The following is a 27,045-nucleotide window of genomic DNA, read 5'->3' on the forward strand; positions in this document are numbered from 1 at the left end:
CACACCCCTTTTTCCCCTCACTGTATATGTTTATTTTTACCTCCTTTATGATGAATTCATGATCTGTTCTGTTCTTTGACTATATAGAAGCGTCTATTTGTACGTCTCTAAATGTTTTGATGAATTGAACATGGTGGACCCTCTTGTAAACAAGTGTAATGCTTAATTGGGTCGTCCACTTTGTATTGAGTTTGTGCTTGAAATGTACTGTAATTCTGCAAACTGTTAATAAATATTTCAATCAATCAATCAAAAAAGGTGGACTGCACTTTCTTTGAATGAGTATTATTATTATCATCACCATGACGACCACTTAACCAATTGCAGCAGCGGGCGTCCCGCCGGGCTATGGGGTGTAGCCCCTCTCCCTGCAGCCGGCCAGCCATGTCTACTCTGCAGCAGTGAGGAGGAGGGAATAGGGGAAGGCGGCTGGTGAGAGGAAAATGGCGGACGGTGTGGATCACATAGATATCTACGCCGACGTCGAGGAAGAATTCAACCAGGTATATATTTTTTTAATGCATACGTTTGTTTTGCTAAAAAAACAACTCTCCCGTGCATTCATTCATATACACGGATGTAATGAATGCTACGGAAGGACATCAATAATAACATGGTTCCTTTTTATAATACGCACCACCACATGCATGCAGGCCCCGGCTAGCTTTCACTGAGCTCTGTGCAGTGCACACACACACACACACACACACACACACACACACACACACACACACAATGTGCAAAACTAGGGTTTAATGTAATTGTATGTTCGTGTCCTCCGCAGTAGAGCAGACCGTTTGGGACGCGTTCCATGCGTTACAGTTTATATTTTTATTTAGTTAAAACGGTACATAAGTATGTTTGTTTGTTGCTGTGGTTAATTATATAAACATTAGTCTATTGTTAATCATGGCCCAGCAGCATGGCCCAGCCCCCCCTCCCTCCCCTCTATGGGTGGCGCGAGACCAGAGAGAGCTAGCAAGCATTCTAGTTGGTTAGCTAGTTAGCACGATGCTAACCGGTTCATAACAACACACATTGAGTTTAAATGAAAATGCTTCACGTCACCAGGCTGGCGTCAACACCACGGACTCTTGTCGAGTGTTTATTCGTCGTTTAGAAACAACACAGTCTAGTATTGACTTGTATTTGCATAACCTTACGTATCTAAAGTTGTTAAGCCAGTTGAGTTTGATAGCCAACCTTAGCATTCAGGCTAACAACCAGCCTCTTCTTCTTGCGCTGATGTGTAACAAACACAAACGAGGACCAGTGATGTTGTTAATAGAGTAATTGCCTGGGAGAAGGATTGAATTAGTTGATTTATTTGGGTAATTCAACTTTAAAGTTGATATTGTTTTTTACGCCTGGGCCTTCACGTGAAGTTCACGTCCACTTTAGTGTGGTTATCATGTCTCTGTGTTGTTGTGGTTTTATAACTTTACAAATCTATCTCAATCTTGGACTCAGAGTGTCAGAGTTTGGAAGCACTCGTTTTCCACAAGGAAACGTCCTGCTGCCTCCTGCATTATGTGCAATTTCGAAACGGGTGGTACGCAGCCAGGACCATTGAGTGATTTACAATGAGCAGATCTAAACACAAAACACATTATGTCTGTCCCTTTTTATGCCCATATATGGAGTTCTTTATCAGGCATTCCCGAAATATGGAGTCTATGCAGATGTCAGAATGATGTCAGAACAGTCAAGCTCCATATATGGACACGGGGCCCTGTCCAGAGCCCGGGCAGAGGCCTTTTTGGGGTGGTTCTGGACAACCGTGGTGTCAGAAGTGATGTCGGCTGTGTCCCCTTTTATGCCCATATGGAGTTATTTGTTAGGCATGCCCAAATATAGAGACTGGCCCAGGACGGGCGGGCAAAGGACTTTTGTGGCGGTTCTAGACAACCGTGGATCCGACCAACTCGACAACGGGCACTGCACTCCCTTTGGGGGGTGTGGACCGCGTGTGTCAAATTTGAAGTCGGTGGGGAGAACGGTTCTCGAGTTAACGTGGATTTCAGACATACATACGTACACACAGAGACTTGGTGCATTTATAGTTAGAACTATGTGACCAATGGATTCAGAATCATGAAACCCCTAGTTTGACACGTTATATGCTACTTAGAATCAGAACCAGACTATCTTTATTGTCATTGTACAAGACAACAAAATTGATTTGCAATCCAGCTCAAGTGCATTTAAAACAAAAGACATAATACTCTATATAAAAAACATACATGTAAGACATATTGCACAGTAAGTCCCTTTAGTCCATCAAGTGTCAGTGTTTAGAGCTATGACTGCTCTGGGGTAGAAACTATTTTTCAGTCTGTTCGTCCTTGCATTGATGACCCTATAGCGCCTCCCTGAGGGCATGAGTTGCAGCAGGTGATGACCTGGGTGGGATGGGTCCTTGAGGATGCTGTTGGCTCTTCTGCTACAATGTCTCTTGTGGTCTTACTTAAAGGGTAAGACCACTTTTGTAGAGGTTTGGGTTGTGCCATGATGGCAAGATAACTTTGATGGAAACGTACGTCATATGTAGACAAGAAAATCGGCTAACCAATCAGATGTCGGTGGAAATGCTTTGCCAATAAGGGACCACCATTCTTGATGATGATGTACGATGATGATGAGCGCCCCTCACTTCACATGGGTGGGATTTTTCTTTAATAAAGTGATATGAGTTAGGGGTGGGTGATATGGCAAAAAGACTATTTCACAATATCTTTTCAGCCATTAACAAGATAATATTTATCACAATCATTTTTATATAACCTAAATCTATCTGTTTTTATGCTGATAGACTATCCGTTTTTATGCAGATAGATGGATAGATAATCAATTTTTATGTTGCTCATAGATAGATAAACTTTCCTTTTTTATCCTGCTGTTCTATCATGTGACATTCGGTGCAGGACAGGCTGCTCGATGGTGAATTAGTATAGAGGGTATGCGCATGCATATAGTGAATGGCAGATCGAGTGACAAAGTGAATTTAATGTTGTTTAAAGTCATTTCATGCAATGAAATAGGACTTTTCTGTTTGGATGTATGGGCTGTCAAGGCCAGAAAGTAGTTTTTTGCCACTCAGTAGGCATTCCCGCATAACTTCCTGGTATGATGATGATGTCACGCGCATAGTCGCATACCCTCTATTGTAACATTCTCCTCGGCTTTGACTGCTTCAGTTCAGACAACATCAGACATGTACAGCTACAGTAGACTACTGACTTACTAAGGTACGCAGAAGGAGGTGAGCAGGAGGGCGGACCGACGTCTAACTATGGTGAGGGTGGGAGGAGGTGGTGGCGGGACAGTCAGATCTTCGCCTTTTTTCCGTTGCTCGTTAAGCAGGTCACACAACCGACACGAGAACAAGCAATTCCTTCTGTTATGCTATCCAGCTGCGTTCGCTCTGCTGCCTGTCGCTGCTGACAGGGAAGAGCACGGAGCAGCGACACAGGGCGGGGCGGTGGCCTCGACACGTTAGCTTGTAGATCAACTCTTTTGGCGAACGATACCGCCGTACTGTACAGAAATTTAGAACTGCGACCCATAGAATGTGCACTTGCTGTATCAGAGCCTTGTCTTTATCACGATTGAATGGTCAAATTCTGTAGTCGCACCGGTGCTACAAATTTAATTTTACAACTCGCACGGTGCTATGTTTAGTAGCAAATGCGAGTACATTTCCATGAATTGTCCCAGGGAAGGCAGTGATGTGATTTTTAAGGACTTCTGAAGCTCATTCCAATCAAAAGGAGCCCTAACAGAGAATGCTGCTTTACCTAGCTTTACCTTGAGGGTCAGGAAGTCACTAGAACGGGTTTGATAGGTACTTGGATTCCGATCCAACATAGAGCAAATGTAAGGGGGGACCATTCCTGAGATGGCTTTGAAAATAAATACCAGTGCTTATCGCGCCTCTCGGACAGAGAGTGTACAGATGTAAGTAATCTGCTAGTCTTACTATAGACTTACTATAGATGGAGATTTCTGAATGTTTCATAATGTTTGCATAATGTTTGCCACCGAGTGGCGCGCTATGAACTTGTAGTTCTGCTATTTTTGAAAAATCGTTAAAATGTGCCTCAAATCTTTCAGAAAATTGTCATGATTTAGAAAACTTTTTTTTTTAAATGTCGACGTCTGGCCTGAATGGGTTAGACCATATTTGGGTTAGACTTTTTATATTATATAAAAAGAAAACAATCCCATCATGCGGACGGGCTACTGTGTATTCAGCCTATTTATTTATTAATTCATGTACTTCTGTGTTTCCATTAGGAGTCAGACTACCCCGTCCACGACCAGATTGACCTGTACGATGATGTCATCTCTCCATCGGCCAATAACGGCGACGCTCCGGAGGACAGGGACTACCTGGACAATTTGCCGACTCCGGGGGGCGGAGAGGGGGGGAAGAGCGCCCCTCCTAACGTAGTGTACACCTATGCGGGGAAGAGGATTGCTCTCTACATAGGGAACCTTACGTGGGTAAGTCGCTCCGGTGAATAGAACAAGCAGACCATGGTGGCTCGGTGTTGAGTTGAGCACTGTTTGACTGAGAGACATAACTACCCTGGGGTTGAACCTGATTGGTTGTGTTCTTTCTGTGACAAGACGATAAATAAGTCTAGACACGTCTTATGATCCTGTATTGATATTATGACTTATAAATATATTATATGTATATGTACGTACATACATTATATATCATTTATCATGTAATATACATTTTGGATTGACAGTTGACGTTACTGTGTACTGGTTTGTCTTGCGCTGATTTGAATGAAAACACCGGCGTGCAATTATACTTTATATACGGATCCCGACAACAGTGTTCCCATTCCCCACATGTGGATAAAGAAGAGGGCAAAGTAGGAGCTGTTTTAAGTGCATTGAGTGTCGCGCCTTAATATTCCAAGAGACGAGACTCTTTTCCTATCTCAACCTCTACTGCAGCACGCAGTCTGTAGGGAACCCCTCTCTCTCTCTCTGTCTGTCCACATGTATGTCTGCCTGGCTGGGTCGGGTCTCTCGGAAATTCGCAATGTCACAGATTTATTTTGGATTTCGGAACCATTTTTTTGGACCCATGAAGAGCTCTACTGTGTAGTGTGTGTGTGTGTGTGAGCTAGCTAGCTAACAGAGCAGGCGTTGTGAGCTTGTAGGTCTGCTATTTAGCTAGCCCTGGTCCAGTGCTTACAGCGAGTCTCTCTCTACTCACTGTAAGCACTGGACCAGGGCTACTGTTTAGCTATGTTTTTTGTCTTTTAACCTGTAGCACTAGCTAGCTATACTCGGGCAAATATTGAAGTTGCCGTAGGGAAAAAAATAATATATATTTTTTAAATAAAATTGCGACCCATCCTTCCGCGAAAAAATAAATACATATATATAATAAAATAAATTCCCTACCGACTCAGCCCAAAAATGACAGCCAATCGGAGACAAACAATTTATTTTGCCTGGCCTAGGCAAAATAAGCTAATTAGCTTCAGCCTACACCTTTTTTTGGTCATATCAATGTATCTTTTATTCATAAAACTTTTTCATTCTGTAGACCAAAATAAAACATTGAAAGTGAAGTGAAGACATAATGCAAACGTCTTAGCTCAAGACCCAATTATTTTTTCACTGAAAAGTGCTGGAATGCCTCCTCAAGTAGTAACCTGGTGGTAGTTTAGAACTGAAGACTATTCTCTACTGAGATGTTACTTTCCTGCACTCTGACAGTGGACCACAGACGAGGACCTGACGGAGGCCATCCGGTCGATAGGGATCACAGATGTTCTTGAGATCAAGTTCTTTGAGAACAGAGCCAATGGACAGTCCAAAGGGTGAGCCATATGTGTCTTTATCTTGTGATGACGTGATACTGATTTTACGTACACATATTAACTAACCAATGGCATGAACCATAATCCATTAAAAGTGTCTTGTCTCCTTTTGAGTGTATGTTTTTGTTTACCGTGTGATGTTTACCTCGGTCCAGCTTTGCGTTGGTGTGCGTGGGATCGGAGGGATCGTCCCGGAAGTTGCTGGAGCTGCTGTCGAAGAGAGAGTTACACGGACAGAACCCCATTGTCACTCCCTGCAATAAGCAGTCACTAAGCCAGTTTGAAATGCAGTCACGTAAGAGGAGGTGCAAACACACACACAAACATACTGATACCCACTCAAGGGCCTTGCAAACGTGAAGCGAGGAACGCAGGTGTTGTTGCCTGGATCAACACAGGTCTCCTCCAGGTATGTTGAAGAGGGGCGCAACAACGCAAGTGTAATAAAAAAGCTAAACCGAATCCAGGTCTGGTGAGTCGCGGGCGTGTGCACGAAACGAGCACGCGCGCAACAAATTCACGGGACCGCGCTCACGTAAATACGCTTGCGTTGTCGCACCGCGACTTCTCCGAGCAAAAACGCATGAGGTCTCATTGAAAATGAACTATAGGCGCCTTTTATGGCTCCCCGTTTGCAAGGCCCTTCATGCTGAAATGCGCACAACACGCAAACACACCCGATATTTCATCTATACTGGAACACACGGCATCCAACACACAAATGCGATAAAGAGCATGTAAGGTAACTTGTATAATTTAAAAAAAATATATATATTTTTTACTAATAATTGTCCCAAGCTGGTTCTCTGACATGTGTTCCCTGTTGGGGCCAGGTACCCAAGGAGGCCAAATGTCAGGTGAGGGTAAAGCCGGACCTCCTGGTATTGGCCCTCGCGGCGGTGGGTTCCCCATGGGAGGTCGGGGCAGAGGAAGGTTCCCCGGACCGCCGGGGCCTGGAGGAGATCGCTTCCCTGGACCCATCGGCCCTGGAGGGCCCCCTCCACACTTCCCTGGTTAGTATTGACACATTTAGACCTGAGGACGATTCTACAAAATGTCTTCTAAATCCTGACAGTTTTCTGAAAAACCTATGTTTCCATGTCAGTCATTCTCAAACAATTTCATGTCAAGGGCTCCCAAAAAATATATGTAATTGGCCGCCGACCCCCATCTGAAAATATGTTGTTCCAGGGACACTCCAGAAGCAAAGATTTGAGCTAAAAACGTTTGATCTGAAAGAATATAGTCAAATATTTGCACTACATTTTCACGATTTTTCAAAAATAGCAGACCTACAAGCTCATAGCGTGGCACTGCTATGAGCTTGCTATTTTTAAATAGCTAAAGCATAACATAATGCTTACACCAAACCCACCCAAAATGGGTTAAAATAAATGATTAGTCAGTAGAGCAGAATAAACGGAATATTTAATACAGAGTTGGAAAAACAGCTGTGAGTACTGATTTCACTACAGGCTAGTACAGGGCACCTCCATCTTTGTTTACCTCACGTGAACGCGCCGAAAGGCAAGAAGCGGCCGGAGGCGATGCACATCTTTACATTCGTTGCTCAATACATTTAGCGAGGGCGGTAAAATTAAATATAAAATAACAATACAAATTTCAAATGGAATTCATGAACGATAAAAGCTACATTTGAATGGCAATTTTAGCATTTAAATGTTTTTCATTATCAAATTTCGTGTGTGTGTGTGTGTGTGTGTGTGTGTGTGTGTGTGTGTGTGTGTGTGTGTGTGTGTGTGTGTGTGTGTGTGTGTGTGTGTGTGTGTGTGTGTGTGTGTGTGTGTGTGTGTGTGTGTGTGTGTGTGTGTGTGTGTGTGTGTGTGTGTGTGTGTGTGTGTGTGTGTGTGTGTGTGTGTGTGTGTGTGTGTGTGTGTGTGTGTGTGTGTGTGTGTGTGTGTGTGGGGGGGGGGGGGGGGGGTCATGTACTAGGGAATACATGGCTGAGTGCCGTCACAGCATATACGGAGCTGAGGTGTTCTAAAGCGAAACTTAAAATGTTACATAAAAGAGGCTTCAAACACTTCCCTCTGCACACTTCTGAAAGAGTCCTGTGATGACAATGAAAAATACAGCAGTTTAGTTTCAATTACAGTTTTGAACTTTTCAATTAAATGAAATTCACTACACATAGCTACACGTACTCTGACATTTATGACTTTTTGGTTCTGTGAAGCGCATTGGGTTGCACCTGCTATATGAAATGTGCTATATGAATAAAGTTTGATCGATAAAGCTTGATTGTCGCCTGGCAACACTAGAGGTGTGCATCTTAAATCACGATTGACTTTGACTTGTTGATCTCTTGGCTTCGCTCAGTCCCTCAGAGGGAGCAGAACATCAGTGCTAGAGACAATGTAATGCTGTATGATTAGGAAGTAACTGGAAAATCCACAATAGAGTTGTAAATTGTCACCACTGCATCGATGCAGGATTGTGCACAGCCGACTCGACGATCCACCTTTGACTCAAATGTTTTGACACCTCTACAACATTGCCGGGCAACAACAACAAAACATATTTTTACATATTGGTGTGCACACCTGTTGACTTCATGCTACAACTCACAGTACATGGAACATTAGAACAAAGGCTTGTATGTGTCTTTTGTGCCTGCTCTGTCTACCCCAGCATGGCTGTGCATGTCTTCCTCTGTCCTGCTTACTAAACCTGTCTTTAAAGCCTGATTTATACTTATTTGTATGTCGGTGTTGCGCACTGAAAATAGCCAATCTACAAACTCGCAAAGCATTGCAGAGTCACGGCCACGCTACACCAGGCTTTTCTCGCACGTTTACCCTAAAAGCACGGCCCGCGCGTGCGTTTTTAAAATAGGACTGGACCTAAATTAAACGCACGCGTGGGGGTAAACGCGCACGTTTTGTGCGCGAAAAGCCTGGTGTAGCGTGGCCGTAATGCTTTTTGAGCTTGTAGATTGGCTATCTTCGGTGAAGCACACACCCGAGTATAAAACAGGCATAAATCTTGCAGTCTGCCTCTCTCTTAATTTCACTGTTGGTATAATGAAAGTATAAAATAATAGATCTAATATGGAGTTTATATGTTTGGTCTATTACGATTAAAAGTCATATTGCTTACAAGGCGTTTATTGAGTTTAATACCAGTTGGTTAACTAGCTGGTAGAATAGTTTAGAAGTACATAACCGGCTGGTAGAATTGTTTATATAACAATCTTAACTGTTTCCTAGAATATATCTTAGGACCAGTCAATACAGTTACGTAGTTACGTAAGGGGTTAACACTAGATACTAATAATAGTGTAGAACCAGTTGACTAGCTTGTATTTAACTAGCTGGTAGAATAGTGTAGAACCATTTAACTAGCTGGTAGAATAATTTAACCCATTTAGACCTGAGGCTGATTCTAAAAACTTCTCCTAAAACCTGACCTAAGGTTTTCTGAAAACATTCAAATTCTTACTAGAGGTCGCATCCGGCATGAAAGGTAGAACAACGTATAGGTTACACCAGGTCTAAATGGTAGCCTGTCAACTAGCTGGTAGAATAGAAAAGTAGTCTTGCTCTCCAGGACCAAGGACTGTCTAAAGAGGACGAGACGCGAAGACCGTACGGGCGACGCCATGTTGCTTATGGTGCTCCATGGAAGGAAAGAAACATGCGCAATGGGCTATATGCAGCCAACACTTCCGCGTTCAGCTTCCTTGGTCTCAACTGCGCATGTTTCTTTCCTTCCATGGAGCACCATAAGCAACATCGCGTCGCCCGTACGGTCTTGGCGCCTCGTCCTCTTTAGACAGTCCTTGTCCAGGACCAGGATGTAAACAGACCCGCCATCTTGCCTTCTGCTCATTTCCACTCTTTGATCATGTTTTCCTTTAATAATCATTAATTTCACTATTCCCACCTTTTCTGCCTTTGCTTATTGGCTGGTGCCCTTATGCCAGTGGTTCTTATTGGCTGGTGCCCTTATGCCAGTGGTTCTTATTGGCTGGTGCCCTTATGCCAGTGGTTCCCAAACTGGGGTTGTACTCGGGGTCCCCAGGTGAAATGATTAGCTTAACCCATTCTGACCTGAGATCAGATTCTAAAAATGTCTTCTACATCCTGACAGTTTTCTGAAAAAGCTATGTTTCTATGTCAGTCGTTCTTCGATTTTTCAAAAATAGCAGACCTACAAGCTCGTAGCGCGCCACTCGGTGGCGCGCTATGAGCTTGTAGATCTGCTATTTTTCAATAGCTAAAGCATAACATGATGCCAAAAGGGTTTCCCGCCCAAAATGGGTTAATGTGCAACATTAAGCTAATCACCAACGGTAAACAAACCAATGTACCGGGTATCTGCACATCTCTAAAGTTTCTAAAGCCAAATTATCAATATATTGCGTAAGGATAGAGGTAAACATGGTGTAAATAGCCGATCTACAAACTTTACAAGAGGCGTTGTAGCTTGTAGATCGGCAATGTTCATGATATTTATCTGTGGAACCAAGTCAAAATTAATTGTATTGCCTACAATTCTAAAGTGCTTGTCAGGGTGGGGGTTCAAATATAATTATTTTGGGGGAGTCCCCAGTTCAAATATGATTTTTTTTTTTTTGTGGTTCAGGGATAATTTTTTTTTGAGTGGAAGGCTTATGATTGGTGTGTTTTCTCCTGTTCCTTCCCCCTCCCATTAGGTCAGGGGATGAGAGACCCTGGGCTTAGACACCCTGAAGGGCCCATGATGGACATGGGGTTCAATCCCTTCCCACCGGGCCAGGGGGGCAGGGATCCAAACTGGCGACCGAGAGGTGAAACACCTCGATTTGATTTTGATTCATTAATTTTGGTCCATTGACCGATTTAGCTCACCCCTTCCCCCTAACCCTGAGCCGTTTGTAGAAAAGAGTTGTGTCATTGGAACAGCATTTAACAACGTATAAACCCTGGACATTCAGTTGACCGTGGTACCACAGTGTTCTATACTCCTATGCCAATTCTTTGTGTAAAATAGCGGATCTCAAAGCTCACAGCGCGTCATAAAGCGTTGACGGCTTGTAGGTCTGCTATTTTACGCGAAATGCGATTCTAGGGTTAATGTGGTTATTTTATTTATTTTGCATTTATTGATTCTACCAAGAGGCAAATTAATCATTCGTTTTAAAGTGCAACATTTCAGATTTTTACTGTGAATCCCATTGTTTTTGTTGTGAGGAAGACTTCTTAATGTGTATTTGAGATTAATATTCACTGGAAGATCTCATAGCTTCATAGTTTCCCTTTTTGGACATATCATTAGTGTAACATTTTCAAAAATAGATCACAGTGATGCGACACATCAAAATAAATTGCAGGAGGCCTAAGAACGGTCTGTGTGTTTGGCTGGAGCTAATCTGGCAAACTGAACTGATTCGCACCAGATATCTTGCACACACTGCCTGTAGATTAAAAGACATCAATGGGATATTGGGATTTGGATCTAGCTGAAACTCGGGCTCAGGCTGGCCACATAAAGTCTCAGATCCATATTAAGCTCTATGCCCTGTAGTCCTGGGTTTCCAGAATCAGTATCCGTCAATGGGTCTGGTTCATTTTCACCCAGCCAATCAATAGGAAACTGAAGCGGAACAGGGTATGGGTATGCCACCTTCTGGAGACCCGGGGACTACAGTCATGCCCAGCGCGTCTGATTAAATGGGCTTAACCCATTTTGACCTGAGATCAAATTCTAAAAATGTGGTGTACAGTTCTGCAGTATGTCATGCTGTTATGCACCCTACATCCATGAGCCTAATTTATGATCTGTGATATGTGATGATGTTGGCTTGTAAATTATTGCTGTGCAATAGAGTATAAATGTGGCTTTTATCTGACCGTGGCCACACCAAATGCATGCCTGAACACAACCAGTGATCAAATGTTCCCACCTTCCACTACTTATTTTATACTTCAAACAAAGTATGATTGTGTGCAACACGTGAGCATGCAAGATTGGCTATTTCTTTTGTGCTATTTTTGAACGATAAAACAAAACTTTCCCTGTTGTATAATGCCAAAACAGGCATGCCAGGTTGAAAGTGGTTAACATGCATTTGAACGTGGCCATGTCTCAACATAAATGTGCACCAAATGACCCATCCTGCAGTTTATCCTTCTGCTCTTTTCAGCCTCGTTTCTGTTTTGAGGCCATTCAGATTATAAATTCACCATGACATGAAACGTTTTTTTGAACATCCCAAAGGATAACGCTACCACCACTGACATTATCCGCAATGGCCACTCACTAAATCTCATGGATCCCAATAAATCTCAGAGTATACTATTCCTATACAGTATACAATAACCCTGATGAAGGAAATAATTATCTATTACTTTTATCTAACATAGAGATGCACACCTATTTAACTCATTCACCGCCACCAGGGGGCGCCAAAAGTCCCAGACCGCCACCATATATATTTTTTTTATTTATTTTTGTTAAAAAACACGAAAAACACGTCCTTGGCGCTCCAGGACATAAGTCCTTGGCAGCCATTATGACGACACAAATATATTCACACCCTGGAGTGTGAGTGTGAGAGATAACCAGTGTTATGTATGTGAGAACACAACCGGCCATATCATTCACCTGCCATCTTCCTCGCTGCTTCTCTTCATCACATCTGTACAGTGTCTTTTATTTTAGTTTGAACTTATCAGTGGTGTAGAATAGATTTGATCTCCTGTAGGACTTATTAATAATGGTGTTTTTATTTTTATACTGAAAGTAATGCGACATCCTTCCTGTGTATATAAAGTCAAACTCACTTTGGAGTTGAATCCAAATCCACTTCGTCCTCATCATGTTTATTCCTCTGTCTTTCTCTCTCTCAAAGAGATAATAATAATAATAATAATGGGCCACTAATATTATAATTTGTTGGGGATTTTTGTGAAGGTGATGTCATCCTTCCTGTATGTAAAGTACAACTCACTTTGGAGTTGAGTCTCTAATTCTCTCTCTTTCTCTCGACCTGTCCTCCCAGGAGGGATGCAGGGACCCCCTCGTGGTCCTCCCCTTGGCCCCCCGGGGCCTCCAGGTCCCCCAGGCCCACCTCCCCCCGGCCAGGGATGCCCTCCTCCCATGTCTGGCCCCCCCAACCGTGGCGACCGCCCCCCTCCCCCTGTGATGTTCCCGGGTCAGTTTGGGCAGCCGCCCATGGGCCCCCTCCCCCCCGGTCCTCCTCCCCCTGGCTACCACGGACCCCCCCCAGGCCCCCCTCCCCCCCAACAGGTTCCTCCTCCCCCTGGCCCCTTCCCTCCTCGACCCCCTGGACCCATGTCTGGCCCCCCTATGGGTCCTTTGGCCCCACCCCCACACATGCCTGGGCCCCCACCTGGAGGCCCACCCCCTGCCCCACACGTTAACCCCGCCTTCTTCCCCCCGCCTGGCAACAACGCCGGCATGCCCCCCAATGATGGCCGAGGTCCGCCCGGTGGTCCCAACGACCCCTACGGAAGACCTCCACCTTATGAGAGAGGAGAGTATGGACCTGGACCTGGTCAGAGGTGAGGATGACTCTACTGCAGTACATGTTTAGCTGTGACTGTTTGACTGGAAAGGTTTAGCTGCAGAGGCGTATCTACAATAAGGCGAGGGCAGGCGTCCGCCTGTCCAAATCCATTTCTGGCCTGGCCAAAATCCATACAATGAGAAAAAGAGGACAAAAACTGCATGCCTTTCAGCCTTTGTATCCTACTCGTCTGGCAGGTATATCTCTTTGAAAACCGTTAGTGCTACGATTGTGCGCGGGGAGACGACAATTAACACAAAATGTAATTCCTGGATATGCCACTGTTTAGCTGACTGGAGATGTTAAACTCTCTCTCTCTTTCTCTCTCTCTCTCTCTCTCTCTCTCTCACTCTCTCTCTCTGTGTGTGTGTGTCTCTGTGTGTGTGTCTCTGTGTGTGTGTCTCTGTGTGTGTGTGTGTGTGTGTGTGTGTGTGTAGGGAAATGGAGCCATCCCGTACTCCTCTCAGTGAAGCTGAGTTTGAGGAGATTATGAACAGGAACAGAGCCATCTCTTCCAGCGCTATATCCAGAGCCGTCTCTGATGCCAGCGCAGGTATACACACAAACGGCGCAGGTACACACGCACACCTTCTTCAATTAAGCAGTAATTCCTAAACTGTGTACAACATGTAACACCCCCCTCCCCTCCTCTCCCTGTGTCTAGCGGACTATGGTAGTGCCATAGAAACTCTTGTGACGGCCATCAGTCTGATAAAGCAGTCTAAAGTGTCTGCCGATGATCGCTGTAAAGTCCTAATCAGCTCACTTCAGGACTGTTTGCACGGCATCGAATCCAAGAGCTACGGCTCCGCCACCAGGTATTCACCATGAAAATGACACGTGGGTTCAGTGGGTATGCTGCTGTGTTTCTGTCAAGTCTCCATTTAAGGTTAAATGTTTCAAAAAGTAGAATCAAGGCCTGTCGTGATTATGACATTTTAACCGACGATCAATCAAATAATTGCGATTAACGGAAATACATTTCCGTTTGAAATGAAACAATTTTGATGATTATCTCAAATAATTGCAATTAGACTATTATGTAATAATTGTGATAGGCGTAGACTCCTGATGATCCAAACCGTAAAGGAAAGTCAAATGGATGCAGCCAAGTGTGGAATGTAGGCTAGGATTTTAAGGAGTATACATTTTCTTTTTAAGAGCATCCTTTTCCTGAACCCTATCTTTCTCTTTTGCCCCTTTCAGCAGACGGGAGCGTTCCAGGGAGCGCGACCACAGTCGCTCCCGGGAAAAGAGCCGGCGCCACAAGTCTCGTAGTCCTCGTGACCACCGCGAGGACTACTACCGTGAACGCAGCCGTGACCGCGAACGTCACCGCGAGAGAGACCGCGACCGAGACAGGGAGAGGGAAAGGGAGCGGGAGTATCGGCACCGCTAGAGAGCAGAACAGGGGGAGGTGTGTATGAAATGTTTTTTTGTTTTTCCCTCTTTATTTCTCACACTCTTTACTTTGTTTGTTCCTCTGAACTTGTTACTGTTCTTGACCGCTTTTATGATCCCTCAGATCTGGTTTGAGCCAGTCTGGGCCATTCCAGGACCAAACTAGGCTAAACTTCCAGATGAGCGGAGAGACCAAAGTCTTGAGTCTCAGAAAGTCCTCCTTTTGCTTCCTCACCTTCTCTCCTCGTCTTCCTCACCTCCTGAGCTGAAAGCAGTACTTAGAGGTCCTGGTAGGATATAAAACCAGCAGTACTAGAGGTCCTGGTAGGAGATAAAACCAGCAGTATTAGAGGTCCTGGTAGGAGATAAAACCAGCAGTACTAGAGGTCCTGGTAGGAGATAAAACCAGCAGTATTAGAGGTCCTGGTAGGAGATAAAACCAGCAGTACTAGAGGTCCTGGTAGGAGATAAAACCAGCAGTACTAGAGGTCCTGATAGGAGATAAAACCAGCAGTACTAGAGGTCCTGGTAGGAGATAAAACCAGCAGTACTAGAGGTCCTGGTAGGAGATGAAACCAGCAGTACTAGAGTTCCTGGTAGGAGATAAAACCAGCAGTACTAGAGATCCTGATAGGAGATAAAACCAGCAGTACTAGAGGTCCTGATAGGAGATAAAACCAGCAGTACTAGAGGTCCTGGTAGGAGATAAAACCAGCAGTACTAGAGTTCCTGGTAGGAGATAAAACCAGCAGTACTAGAGGTCCTGGTAGGAGATAAAACCAGCAGTACTAGAGGTCCTGGTAGGATATAAAACCAGCAGTACTAGAGGTCCTGGTAGGAGATAAAACCAGCAGTACTAGAGGTCCTGGTAGGATATAAAACCAGCAGTACTAGAGGTCCTGGCATGATATAAAACCAGCAGTACTAGAGGTCCTGGTAGGAGATAAAACCAGCAGTACTAGAGGTCCTGGTAGGATAGTAAACGAGCAGGTTTCTTTTTCTCAATAATTTAATAACCGACTAATTACTGGCTTAGGAATGTGACCAAAAAAAAGCTCCATCAATTCCAGGATTAATTGGGTGTAATACAAATTCTAAATTTAACGTGTACACATTGTAAAAGCAGTAGTGTAGGATGACATCTTTATACTAAAGTAAAGACATGACGGACTGGACTTGAGTTGCTCGAGCTTCGTATTCCCAGGTAAGTTTAAGGTAAGTGTTAAGTTGTGGATCACCACCTGGTCCAAAAAAACTATTCTGGTTATCTGTCATAGAAAAGAATAAGAATACAAGTCCCTACTCTTCATGTACGTTACCATTGTTGCTGTGAACCCAGGGATCTTGTCATGGTGTGTCTGTAATGTAGTCGTAATTATTCAGCTCAGTTGTAATATATATAAACCAGTGAAAGAGGCAAAAGCAGTGTACCTTTTTTGTCCACTCGGCATGATACCTGGTACTTCTGAAAACCACCTGCCATCTGCGTTTCTCGTGTTTTCCGAATAGAATTGGCCCTTCGCTAAGTCCCTCCCCAACCCGTCCATGTCCAATAGACATGTTAGCAGCGAGGAGACGGGGCAAGCTGTCGTCCTCCCCCATAGAGATGCATGTTAAATGACGGGATTTCTCCATATAAATAATCCATTATTTCAGTAGCAAGAGCATCAAAATGTCTTCTAAATCAACCAGGCTTGCAGTAGGCTATGCACTGGAAAATTTTGCATGACATTTAAACAAACTAGAAATGCGAGGAAATGACAGTGAGAAATCAACTTTTAACGACCACCCCGACAGGAGTTTTAGTGTTATTGCCATTATCTGGGTGGGTCAGTCATAATCGTAACTTTCTCGATGTTAAGCCGTGTCTATGTTCAACAACACAGCCATGCAAAATAACATTGACAGCTGTGAGGTGGCAAAAGCTTGACCTGTATAGCAAGCAACAGTTGCTAAACTATTTGGATTGGCATTGGACAATCGCTTTTTTGGCCTCCCACTGACGACCACCAGCCTAATCCGAGTAGATTTTTACTGCACTGATTACGTCTGCCTACTGTGCTGTAACCAACCAACCATCATTTGGAGTGCTCTGCTGTTCTGATGTGTGGATTGGTCCAACAGCAGAGGTGGCTTGTATTTTTCAGATTTACCAGACACTGGCTAGTGGACAAAACAATCTTGAATGCGCAATGTGTTTACAGTGTCATCATAATGATGTACTCCATGGTAACTATACAGTATATTGAGTGCAGATGCAGTGTTTTGCTTATTGTGAATCCTTTGAAGGAAAATATTGTCAGGTTGTTACATGTAAGGATTAGAAAATCATGAAATACTCAGTACTTTGATTCGTAATGTCTCAATCCAGAAACCTGAGCAGAGATTTCAGTAGTAATGATGCTTGGGATATTTTTGGGCTGCAAAACCAACTCAAATTGTTGTAGAAAATGCAAACATCTTTTTTTTTTCTTTTTTTCATTTTTCTTTTAAATATATTTCCCAAACTTTTCATTTGATAGCTAAAATATCTGTCAAACACACACTATGTCAGGAGCAGGTGATACATGTAAATGAATGAATACATAAACCATGTCCTTGTATCATTGTAGACCATGACTTCAAAGAAAAGATAAAAGAAAATCACAAAATATTGTATTTCTGGTACAACTCCTGTAAATTAGCCTGAGAAATGTTTGCTCAACTTGACTTCTGTTGTAGTAGAGGGATCATGTTGGCATACAGTTTAGCAAGAGTGTTTGATAAGGTTGAAAGAAACAACTTTCTTTTTAATCTCATTGATATTTCCACCTGTATGTTGGTATAAATGGGGTCTTTGGTAAAGAAAACATTTCTGTAGTTAAACCAAATACTATTGCGGTTAATTCTAGAATAAACATAAGGTTTGAAAAGAAATGTACACTCCTTTTGTGAAGGCAATATCGGTTGTTGTTACTATAAATATTAAGAATAAATAATGATAAATGCATGTAACTGTTACATTACTAGTTTGGGTAGGATAATGAGCTTGTCACATCCCACAATTGTAGAAAGTAATTTCTTCCATTTTGCCTGGCCTCTTGATTGACATGTCTGGTTGTTCCATTGTGATGACTTATCGATGACATTTGGAAGTTACAATTTAGCTCTCACATTTTTGTATTTTAGAAATTATTACATACTAGTAGCTAGAATCAAATAAATAATACATTTGAGTTTCTAAAATTGAGTTGTAGATCAAACCTAGGCCAACTGCTATTTAAAATACATTCAACTGCATTGAATCATTTGCTTTGCCTCGCCTAGATGGGACATGGATAATGATTATAGTAGTATTGACTATTGATTCCGTTTGCCAGGCATGATCTAAAAAAAAAGTAGTTTAATCCATTTAAAATAATAAATTACTTGGTTTGGACAAAGATTCATGCTAAATTGAATTATTGCGCCAACTGGTTCATAGGTTAAGATGGCAGTTTGTAATTTTTGTTGGCTTGTTGCAACCAAATGGCATAAAACATTTTTTTTAGACTGATTTATTTTTGATCCAAGTGGTTAAAGGTAGCTTTATTTGAGTCGAGTAGCTACGTAGTAGTTTGTCACCTTGAAATTGTAACATTGAATGATATTGAGACGAGGTTAATGCTGTGAAATGAGGTCTTTGTTATCGCAAGGTTGTTTTTCTGGGCTAGATTCTTATTAGGTCTTTTAGTAAGGTAAATATTGTTATATTCCCGTTGTCAAGTGTGACACTTTATGAAGAGATTCAAGTTTGTTGAATGTTGACACAAAATCCTGGTTTTGAGGTTGTCATTTTAACCAGTGGTTTTCCAGTGTTTGATCTGTAAACGTCAATCCTTTGGACGAGTGATGTTTTTTAACTTTTTTTTACATTGTTCTACAAGTACCAAAATCAACATATGCCTGTTTTGCTGCCTTAGCACAAATACATACCTATATCTATTTACAGAACATATATATTAAGATAGATGTGCAAACCTTTGGTTTGTTCTGTCAAATTTGGTACGTGTAATACAAAGGCACCGTAAGCTCGGTCTTAATTAATTTAAATAATGTTCCTTTACGGTTGTCACTTTTTCAATATGTTTATCCGTATTAACAGCAACTGTAAAACAATGTAAAAATGGCTGTCCTGTCAGTGTAGAATCATAACATTTTTCGTTAGCTGATTTGATCTTTGTTCTGTGTTCGCTGTGCTTTGGCTGCAAAGTTACTGGCTGAAAATAAGACCCTGTGTCCATTGGGAACCTGTCCTTAAGCTGTTTGCTTCTGTTTTTGTTTTTAAATGGAAAGGCTGCTTGCTGTCAACAGCACTTGGAGCTTGGTTAAGCTTAAGCATGCAGCATTTTAAGTTGTAACTCATTTTTAGCATTGAACACGAGCGCCACAATTCAAACTGGTTTTCTGCAACACTGGGGCTTAATTTATTCATCGCCTCATGACCCTTTTTAGCAAGTGTTATAGGACAAAAAAAACGTATTTTCAACTGAAAATAAGTGGTGGAAACACTTTTTCCAGTTTAAAATAAAATGTTTTTTGTTAAGTGAAAGGGTCTGACTATGTTTAAACTGACCTGTGCCCAAAATCTGCACTTCACAAAAATATCTGTGTGGCGCTGCTAGCATAAGACACGCCCAATGGACACGGGCTTCAAACTTAATCAATTTGTACAAATGTACATTATAGAAAGATTTGACAATCACTAAGCTTGTGAGGACTCTGTGATAGAGTGTCGCACTTTGCACATTTCTGTGTGTGGGGGAAACATTGTCGGGTACTGCGCACAGTATGCCACTGAGTGAGTGAGACGGATGGGGTTGTGTCCGATGGTTACACTAATGGTAATGACTGTGATATTTCTGTTCACAGATGATTTTAACACTGTTTTTATCTGTTCATATAGAGGGGGAATTTGTACCAGAAATGACTTTACAATTACAAAGCTCTCTCCCCTGTAGGCTGTAGGTTTATGTGTGCTGGGGGTGGCTGTCCTGCTGCCCTGTTCAAACAAACTGGTGTCATGCCATGGTCAAAATCACATCCTCTCTTGAGACCGAAAGTGATGGGGTTTAACTTCCACTGGGTTTTAAGTGGATTTAGCAAGTTGTAAATTAATTGAAAAAATATTACGCTAGGTAATACTAATGAGGATTTACAGTGATCTCATGTCGGCAATTAAGAAATAATTAACATGGGAACAATTGGGTATGCTAGCTACTAGACAAGCCCCATGTGGATTTGTTTTAAAGCTCACTTAGTGTCTTAAATGATTTGGACTGTTTGACCCTGGTTTGACCCTACCTTGTCTTCTGCACTTGGTACAGTTTATCGTGAAACTCACTGGTGACAACCGCATCCCGTAAAAAAAAAAAACATTGTGAAATTTGAATTATCTGGGCAAAAGAATACAGCATTGGGCACTCCTACTTTTATCTGTCATTTAAAATTACTTCACAGAATTAATCTAAAACATTGAAACGTATATCTTTATATTTCTCAGACATTTATACAAATTCTCTTTCCCAGAGGCTTAGTTAAACCGCAGAACGATACAGACGTGTCTATTGTCTCCAGTTACATTGTGGTGTTCAATGGATGCTGTTGTCACGTAGTTGTTGATAAAACAGTGCAGGGATGTTGGTAGGTACTAGTGGGCCATCACTTTGAACCAAGTTGAAATGATCTAACTAGTTAGACCATTCCTTGTATTGACACAATATGCCCACTCTTGACATTTTGGCAAAACTGCCTTGACTTGGGTGAACTTCTGACATAATGTTATGCCTGCCATTCATAATTATGCCTTTCCAATGACTTGTAGTGTGCATGCTGTTTTTGTCCTACTTGTTGAGAAACATGGGCAAGAAAGAATAGAACAGACAATCACATTGAGATCATTATAACACAAATGGCCACTGTGTGATATTTCTTCTGTAGTTCTAATATGTGTAGTCCCTTTATGTCCTCTTGTATCTCTTACTTTTACCAAACGCCCAAGTTTCCTCATAGTTTGGTTTTCTTAGGGCCGATTCATACTCCTATTTTAGAGCCGAATAAAAGTTGGTTCGGCGCTGTAGAGCCTACAATGTGACGTCATTTGAGGTTCGGGGGGCGGGTACCGTCCTAAAGTCGGCTCTTCGGTGCTACTGAAAATTTCTGACGAGCCGAAATCATTTCGGCACTACAGCGGTAAAATAGGAGTATGAATCGGCCCTCAGTCTGCATGATTTGTCACCCTGAAGTGGTGACCTTTCTGAATTTAGGTCTCTAATGAGCAAATGCCCAACTTTAATGCGAAATTTTGTATTTATAATAAGCCTACTTCGACCAAATTGTCATTATTGAAACAAATGGCACTCAGTTACAACCTGGGCCCTTAGCTTACTGCTAGCCGTAGCCCCATATCTATTGTTGGGTTTAGTTTACTGTAGCATCAGGGTGTGTGTAAAGAACACCTCATATGGTACACCTTTTAGATCTAGGCTTGTTTGGAGGTTTGTGATATCCATTTGAGAAACTCCACAAGGTTAAAGGGCAAATGTGACGAAGGCTGTTCCAGTTTGAGTTGAAGCCAACAAGCTGTCCATTATGAAACACTTGAGATTGTCTGCTTTTCTCCCTATGGCGTAATTTCTCCCCAACTAACTTATGCAGTGACCATGCCCCGTAACTATGATGTTGATTTCATTGAATGGTGCCGCCCCAGAATTTCACCTGCATCACATTGATGATGGTTAGTTTATTGTCGACTTGACAAGTCTCATTAACCTTCATTGTCAAAAACATGGTCAACAGCTTAAAAGGATAGTTCACCCAAAAAATGTTTTTCTAAAGATTACTCCCCTCATAAAGACATAGAGGTCTGCGTCACTGTGGGGTCATCCCAGAGGTGTGATTATGGCCGAAGTTGGTTTGGAAAGAAAGTAATGCATTGTCTAAACAAGATATTATCTCATCCTTGATTGATCGTGCAGCTATAATTTATTTACAGTGATCTGTTGGCTAGCTCAGATGAAGGAACAGTCATTTTGTAACATTTAGCACCTGTTGTCTAAAATGATGTGAAATGCTGTATTCAATGTGTCCTTTCTACTTCTATATACACTGTTGTGTCTTAATCCAGGTTTGCATGATGTATGTGTGTCTGTTGCCAGGGCAGGGGGCAATGCATAATCAACTCGCCATGGACATAAAAGTTGGGTCCTTTAATATAATAAGTAATTTGGTCCGTGTTGTTAAATTCTCACAGTAGTATACTGACACTCACTGAGTTTCATTCAGTGAGTCATTCAGTACCCAGTTGCCAATGATTATGCTTTTTTTTTGTCTTTTTATTTTTTCCTTTTATGGTTGTTGGGACATAAACTTGCTGTAATTTCTGCTTTCAGAATGGATTTGTTTCACTGTTGTGGCATTTAGACCGTTTGAGTTGAGAATGCATTGCAGCCCGGCCCTGTTGGTTTACTGATCACTACACAGTGTGTTATTGTTGGGCTGCCTCCAAACCAAACTCCACCCTTCATTTGACACCTTTTCAGCTAACGAGGAACTAGGATGGATGGATGGAAGGAAGAGGAGGAAGGATTTCATCACAACGCTACCACCACCAATCAGCAATCACCTAACGCAATGCATGCTGGGACAGGACACCAACTACCACCACCTCCACCACCACCCCATCCCATCTCTCCTCCTTCTCCTCCACCCATCCTCCTCTCTTGTTTGTCTACTTGGATAGGTAACGTGAGCAGGAGACACATCTGCTGCACATAAAGGCAGTTAGATCTCTTTAAAATGATCTCACAAGAACCCTTTCCAGAAAGCAACTTTTTCTTTTATTTCTACTGTGTTTTATTTGATATGGGGAAAAGATGAGGAAACTGTCCGATGAGTTTTTTGCGATGTTGACGAGAAGATGAATTCAAATACTCAATACACAACATACAAACATACACAGATCCACAACATTATAATATGGTAAGATCCCCTATCAGCCCCACCCCCGCTACCCTTCCACTCACTACTGTGCATTCGTCAGTTGAACATGCATTGTTTTTATAGAATATTTTCTTTTTTTTTTCTCGTTTTTTATCAATTATCTCCGTTTCCTCCATTTCTTTTCATGGTAAAGTTGATAATGTGTTGTGAATGTCTCTTAAGTTCTGCTTTACTTGATTAAAAACTAGGTTGTGTTGTAATAAAATTGTTCACCCAGGCTGGTAGTTCACATGGTGACTTTTTCTGCATTTCTTGGTCGTTCATGTTATGTGTATGTTTGACTACAGTTATCTTGTGTAAAATCACACGTCTTGTTGAGCAGTGATTCTCAGCTGGTTTTTACGGGGGACCTGAATTGGTTTCACACTGGGGATCTGAACTTTGTGTTCACTGTGAACACAATTGTCAAAGTTCTTTGCCCAGCACCTTGTCAAAACATTGCATGACCTACTTAAAGAAACTGACCTAGTTGAGAAACACTGCTGTTGGAACACACTGAGCATCGTTTTTATTTGCCTCCATTTGAAATGAATTTCACAAATTCGTGTAATGACTACCAGTGTTTTCATTCAGGTTTCAGGAAACTTGGTCCAACTCCCAAATGCTCGTTTTGGTCATTTTTGGAGTGCGTATTCCAATCAAAGATCCATGTCACTGTTTACAATGTGGTTTTCCAGTCAAATGTAGTCGTAAAAAAAAATTACTGTCCAGATAATTTCCAGACACAATATTTTGATTTTGTTTTGTTTCTTTTATTTTGTTAATGTTATTGCGTTATCGTTACTTTTTACTTTTGGACTTGTAATGTAATATAGTGCAGTATTAGTACAGCTCCCATTGCAGTCAGATTGGTCGGACTTGAAATCATGTTTTGTAAATGTTGCACATTTTCTTAAAGTCAAGGAGCTGTTTACTGCCATTTCTGTGCATTTGGTTTTCAGATTTAAGGGAATTTTGTGTTTGTTTTTTACCTGTCAAGTTATTGAGACATTTTAAAAAGCATATACTGCACAAGCAGCATTCCCCTAATGTAAAAACAAAGCTGCTAACATTGAGGTGACATTCCATTCTAAATACTAGTATATCTGACATGTCAAGGCATTATCTGTGCTCGGGTAGAGTTCAACCTCCTGTGTTACTAGGTGAGTTGAGCATGGTTCAAAAACACTGCCAGCATTGTGGATTAATTCATATCCACCAGTGCTACCCATACAGTTTTTGAGTGGTGCAAACCACTCCAATATCCAGCTTTTTCTGTATCTATGTATTTGTATGTGTGTACCTGTACGTGGCCCCACATACAGGTGAGCATGGTTGCTATGGTTAGTGTGTGACGTCACTGCACCACTCAGTTCACACGGGTGTGATTTTTTAATATATGGATTGCTAAACTTATCTTGCTCGGGGGCAAAACTCTTCTCAGTTTAAGGTGACACTTAATGACTTTGTAAGTGTGGTGCCAACAGTGCAGACCATAAAGGTCTTATCCAAGTTAACATAGCTGTTCAAGTGCTCTTGTTGCCAACATGAAGGGTTTTAATGTACTTAATGCCATGTGTTAAGATGAAGGGTTGTCGACTGTATATATTTGATATATCAATTGGCGGTGACATTTTTAAGTTTCCATTGTAAGTGGTTACTTAAAAACACCGACCAGTGTGATGCAAAAGTACTCATAAAAAAAATTCTGTTTTTATATTGACAACTGTAAGCTGAAGTGTGAAACAAGTGTGAAAGCTGATATGTCCCTTTATTTCCATACTGTGGTTTGAGTCGAGATACAGAACTGTATTGCCACCAGAATTCTGTTAAATTGTCATCCATTTCCCTAAACCAGTGTATTTGGCAAGAAAACAACACATTAGGCCTATTTATGCATTTGAGAAGTATTCGACCTGTGGGCATGAGGACATTGTGTTTTTGTTTTGGCATTTTTTTTGTTTTTTTTAGAAGTTGGAAAACTTGAGTGCTTTACTTGACTTGAACAAAACAAACTTGTTTACAAGTGGCAGTTAATGTGAACCATTATTGAAGAAAGGTAGTTAATGTGAACAATAAGAAGAATGGTTAGTGTGTGGCTTTATTGCTATGGTGAATCTGTGTAGCTGCTGTGTTGTCCTGAATTTTCCACAGCGCTGAAGGTAAGTGTTCGCAGCTCCAGAGGCAACATCGGCCAAATCCTGAAGAATGAAATGCTGATTAACTGGTTGACTAACTGGCTGGTGACGGTGAGTTGACATGATGGGTTGTCTGACTTGTTCACTTAAACTTTAAGTGAACAAGTACTTGACCACTGAACCACTTTTCCACCTATCTTCATATAATTGGTCCTCACTCATTTTCACAATAAGATACCATTTTTTTCTACTCGATCTGTCTCAGGAGGGCTGTGGGCAGTTCAGAAGCCCGTCCACCAGTGACATTGTTAGGCAGATTTTTATTAAACTTTAGATTTTTTTTATCGTGAGAACGATGGCTTCCATTTTCGCATTGCAACTTCAGGAATAGAAAGCCTGCAGTTTCGCATATTTCTATTAGCTTAATTGGATTCCCCATGCATGATGTCACTGGTGGGACGGGTTTCTGAACTGCCCACAGCCCTCATAAGAGACTCATGCCATTTTATCATTAGTGAGGACTGATTATATGAAGATGGGTTGAAAAGTAGTTAAGTGGTGCTTTAAACTTAATGGTTTACTGAGGGCTTGATACAGTGAGAATGTTTCCCCTGTCGGCACCATGCACTGTTGCTGGAGCAATATAGGCTAGCCTACTTTAGGCCTATATATTTATTTTTGTTAAGCATATGTTTTAAATTAAATTATGATTAATAGTAATATAAATATTGCTGCTATGACGAGTTAGTAGGTTTTTCACATTGAGTGGGCGTTTACTTAACGTCTTATTTCAGTAGACTTTCATTCTCAGGATTCTAGAATTAAAAATTCCCTCTGAAAATAAAAAAATCACCCTAAATTCAGTTACCTTGTCTTGTTTCTCCTTGTGTTTTTCCTATGTGAAATGTATATGTTTGACAAGCACTCCAAATGGTATAGGCGGCTAGGCCTACTGTTAATTTCTTAGCAAAGGAGGAAAATGGATCTGGAAGTCTGAAACTATTGGGGACTTTTCCGTTTGTTTACCATAGTGGCCTGCTCCCTGCTGCCATCAGAGCCATAGAGTAAAAGACATTGAGGGGGCAGAAAACGGAACGCTCGAGCGCTGTTTATGCAACCCAGAGCCATAGAGTAAACATTACAGAGCCTTATTGTCATTGAAGTATTTAATTAACAGTTTGCAGAATTACAGTAGGCCTACATTTCAAGCACAACTCAATACAAAAACTGTTAACTGTGAGTGGACAACGTACCTACCATAAAGCATTACACTTGTTTACAATAGGGCCCACCATTTTCAATTCATAACTGCTACAAATAGGCTATGCACTTTTCTATAGCCAAAAACAGGAAATCATCAATTAATTAAGGAGGTAAAGGGAAAACATATACAGTGAGGGGGAAAAGGGGTGGGGGGATTCAGTCAAGGGATTCACACGTCTTAATGACAGTTGGTAGGGCGTTCCACATTTTTGTGGCATAGGATTAATTTAGTCCCTTGTTTGGGTTGAAATGAAATGAAATCTATATTTACCCAGGGTATCTGGGCTAAGCTCAAGAACTTGTTTCCAGCCAGGCCCTGCTCATAGAACACATTTCATCGTAGTGGTTGATGCCTTGTTCAAGGGCATTTCAGCGGTGGTAATTTTAACGTGTCGGACGGCTGATTCGAACTGGGAACCTTCCGGTATCTAGACCGCGCCGCTATCCGTTCGGCCACCGCTGCCACAAGGTTGCATATTACTGCATAAACCGTTGCACATGGTTTGTTGAACTTGAACTCCCTCTCGTGTATGGGTGTGGACTTAATTCACATAAGGACAGGTTTCATTCACATTATTTAGACAGGTACATGGGTATCTTGGTGGTGTATCGAATCTTGTGGACCAGAACCATTGCAAGATGCTGTAGCCTAGCCTACTCTTTCGTCAACCCTAATTAAGCTATTCCAGCCTGTCAAAGTGGGCAGGGGTGAGGTGGTTTCGGGGGGTGAGACCCAGTAGTAGCCTGACCACTGTACAATAATTTAAAACAGTTGGCATGTTGCACACATGCCTACAATTGCTTGATTTTTTTTTATAGGTAGGCCTATATCCATTCAGTTCCTTGCTATGCAGGTATA

The 27,045-nt window shown here is 41.9% G+C and overlaps 1 protein-coding gene and 1 long non-coding RNA gene across 3 annotated transcripts; one reads left to right on the forward strand and one right to left on the reverse strand.

The window, feature by feature from the left end:
* The first annotated feature begins 367 nt into the window (after window positions 1-367).
* Window positions 368-23,023, forward strand: cpsf6 (cleavage and polyadenylation specific factor 6). Of its 2 annotated transcripts, none has more exons than XM_079494720.1 (11): window positions 368-503; window positions 4,297-4,506; window positions 5,749-5,852; window positions 6,008-6,147; window positions 6,695-6,865; window positions 10,531-10,644; window positions 12,859-13,381; window positions 13,824-13,960; window positions 14,051-14,204; window positions 14,593-14,803; window positions 22,347-23,023. In XM_079494720.1, exons 1-10 carry the CDS (start codon window positions 444-446, stop codon window positions 14,783-14,785), a joined length of 1,806 nt encoding a protein of 601 aa, XP_079350846.1. In that variant the 5' UTR covers window positions 368-443; the 3' UTR covers window positions 14,786-14,803; window positions 22,347-23,023. The 2 variants fall into 2 exon arrangements, with proteins under 2 accessions (XP_079350846.1, XP_079350847.1); XM_079494721.1 differs by having other exon boundaries at window positions 13,824-13,939.
* On the reverse strand, window positions 22,874-25,169 carry LOC306916705. The gene is made up of 2 exons (XR_013789020.1): window positions 25,109-25,169; window positions 22,874-25,074 (listed from the first exon to the last, which is right to left on the reverse strand). It is a non-coding gene; the product is annotated as an uncharacterized lncRNA (long non-coding RNA).
* Window positions 25,170-27,045: the final 1,876 nt, after the last annotated feature.

This window comes from Electrona antarctica (genome assembly GCF_951216825.1).
Source record: "Electrona antarctica genome assembly, chromosome: 23".
In the NCBI taxonomy this organism is placed as follows: domain Eukaryota; kingdom Metazoa; phylum Chordata; class Actinopteri; order Myctophiformes; family Myctophidae; genus Electrona; species Electrona antarctica.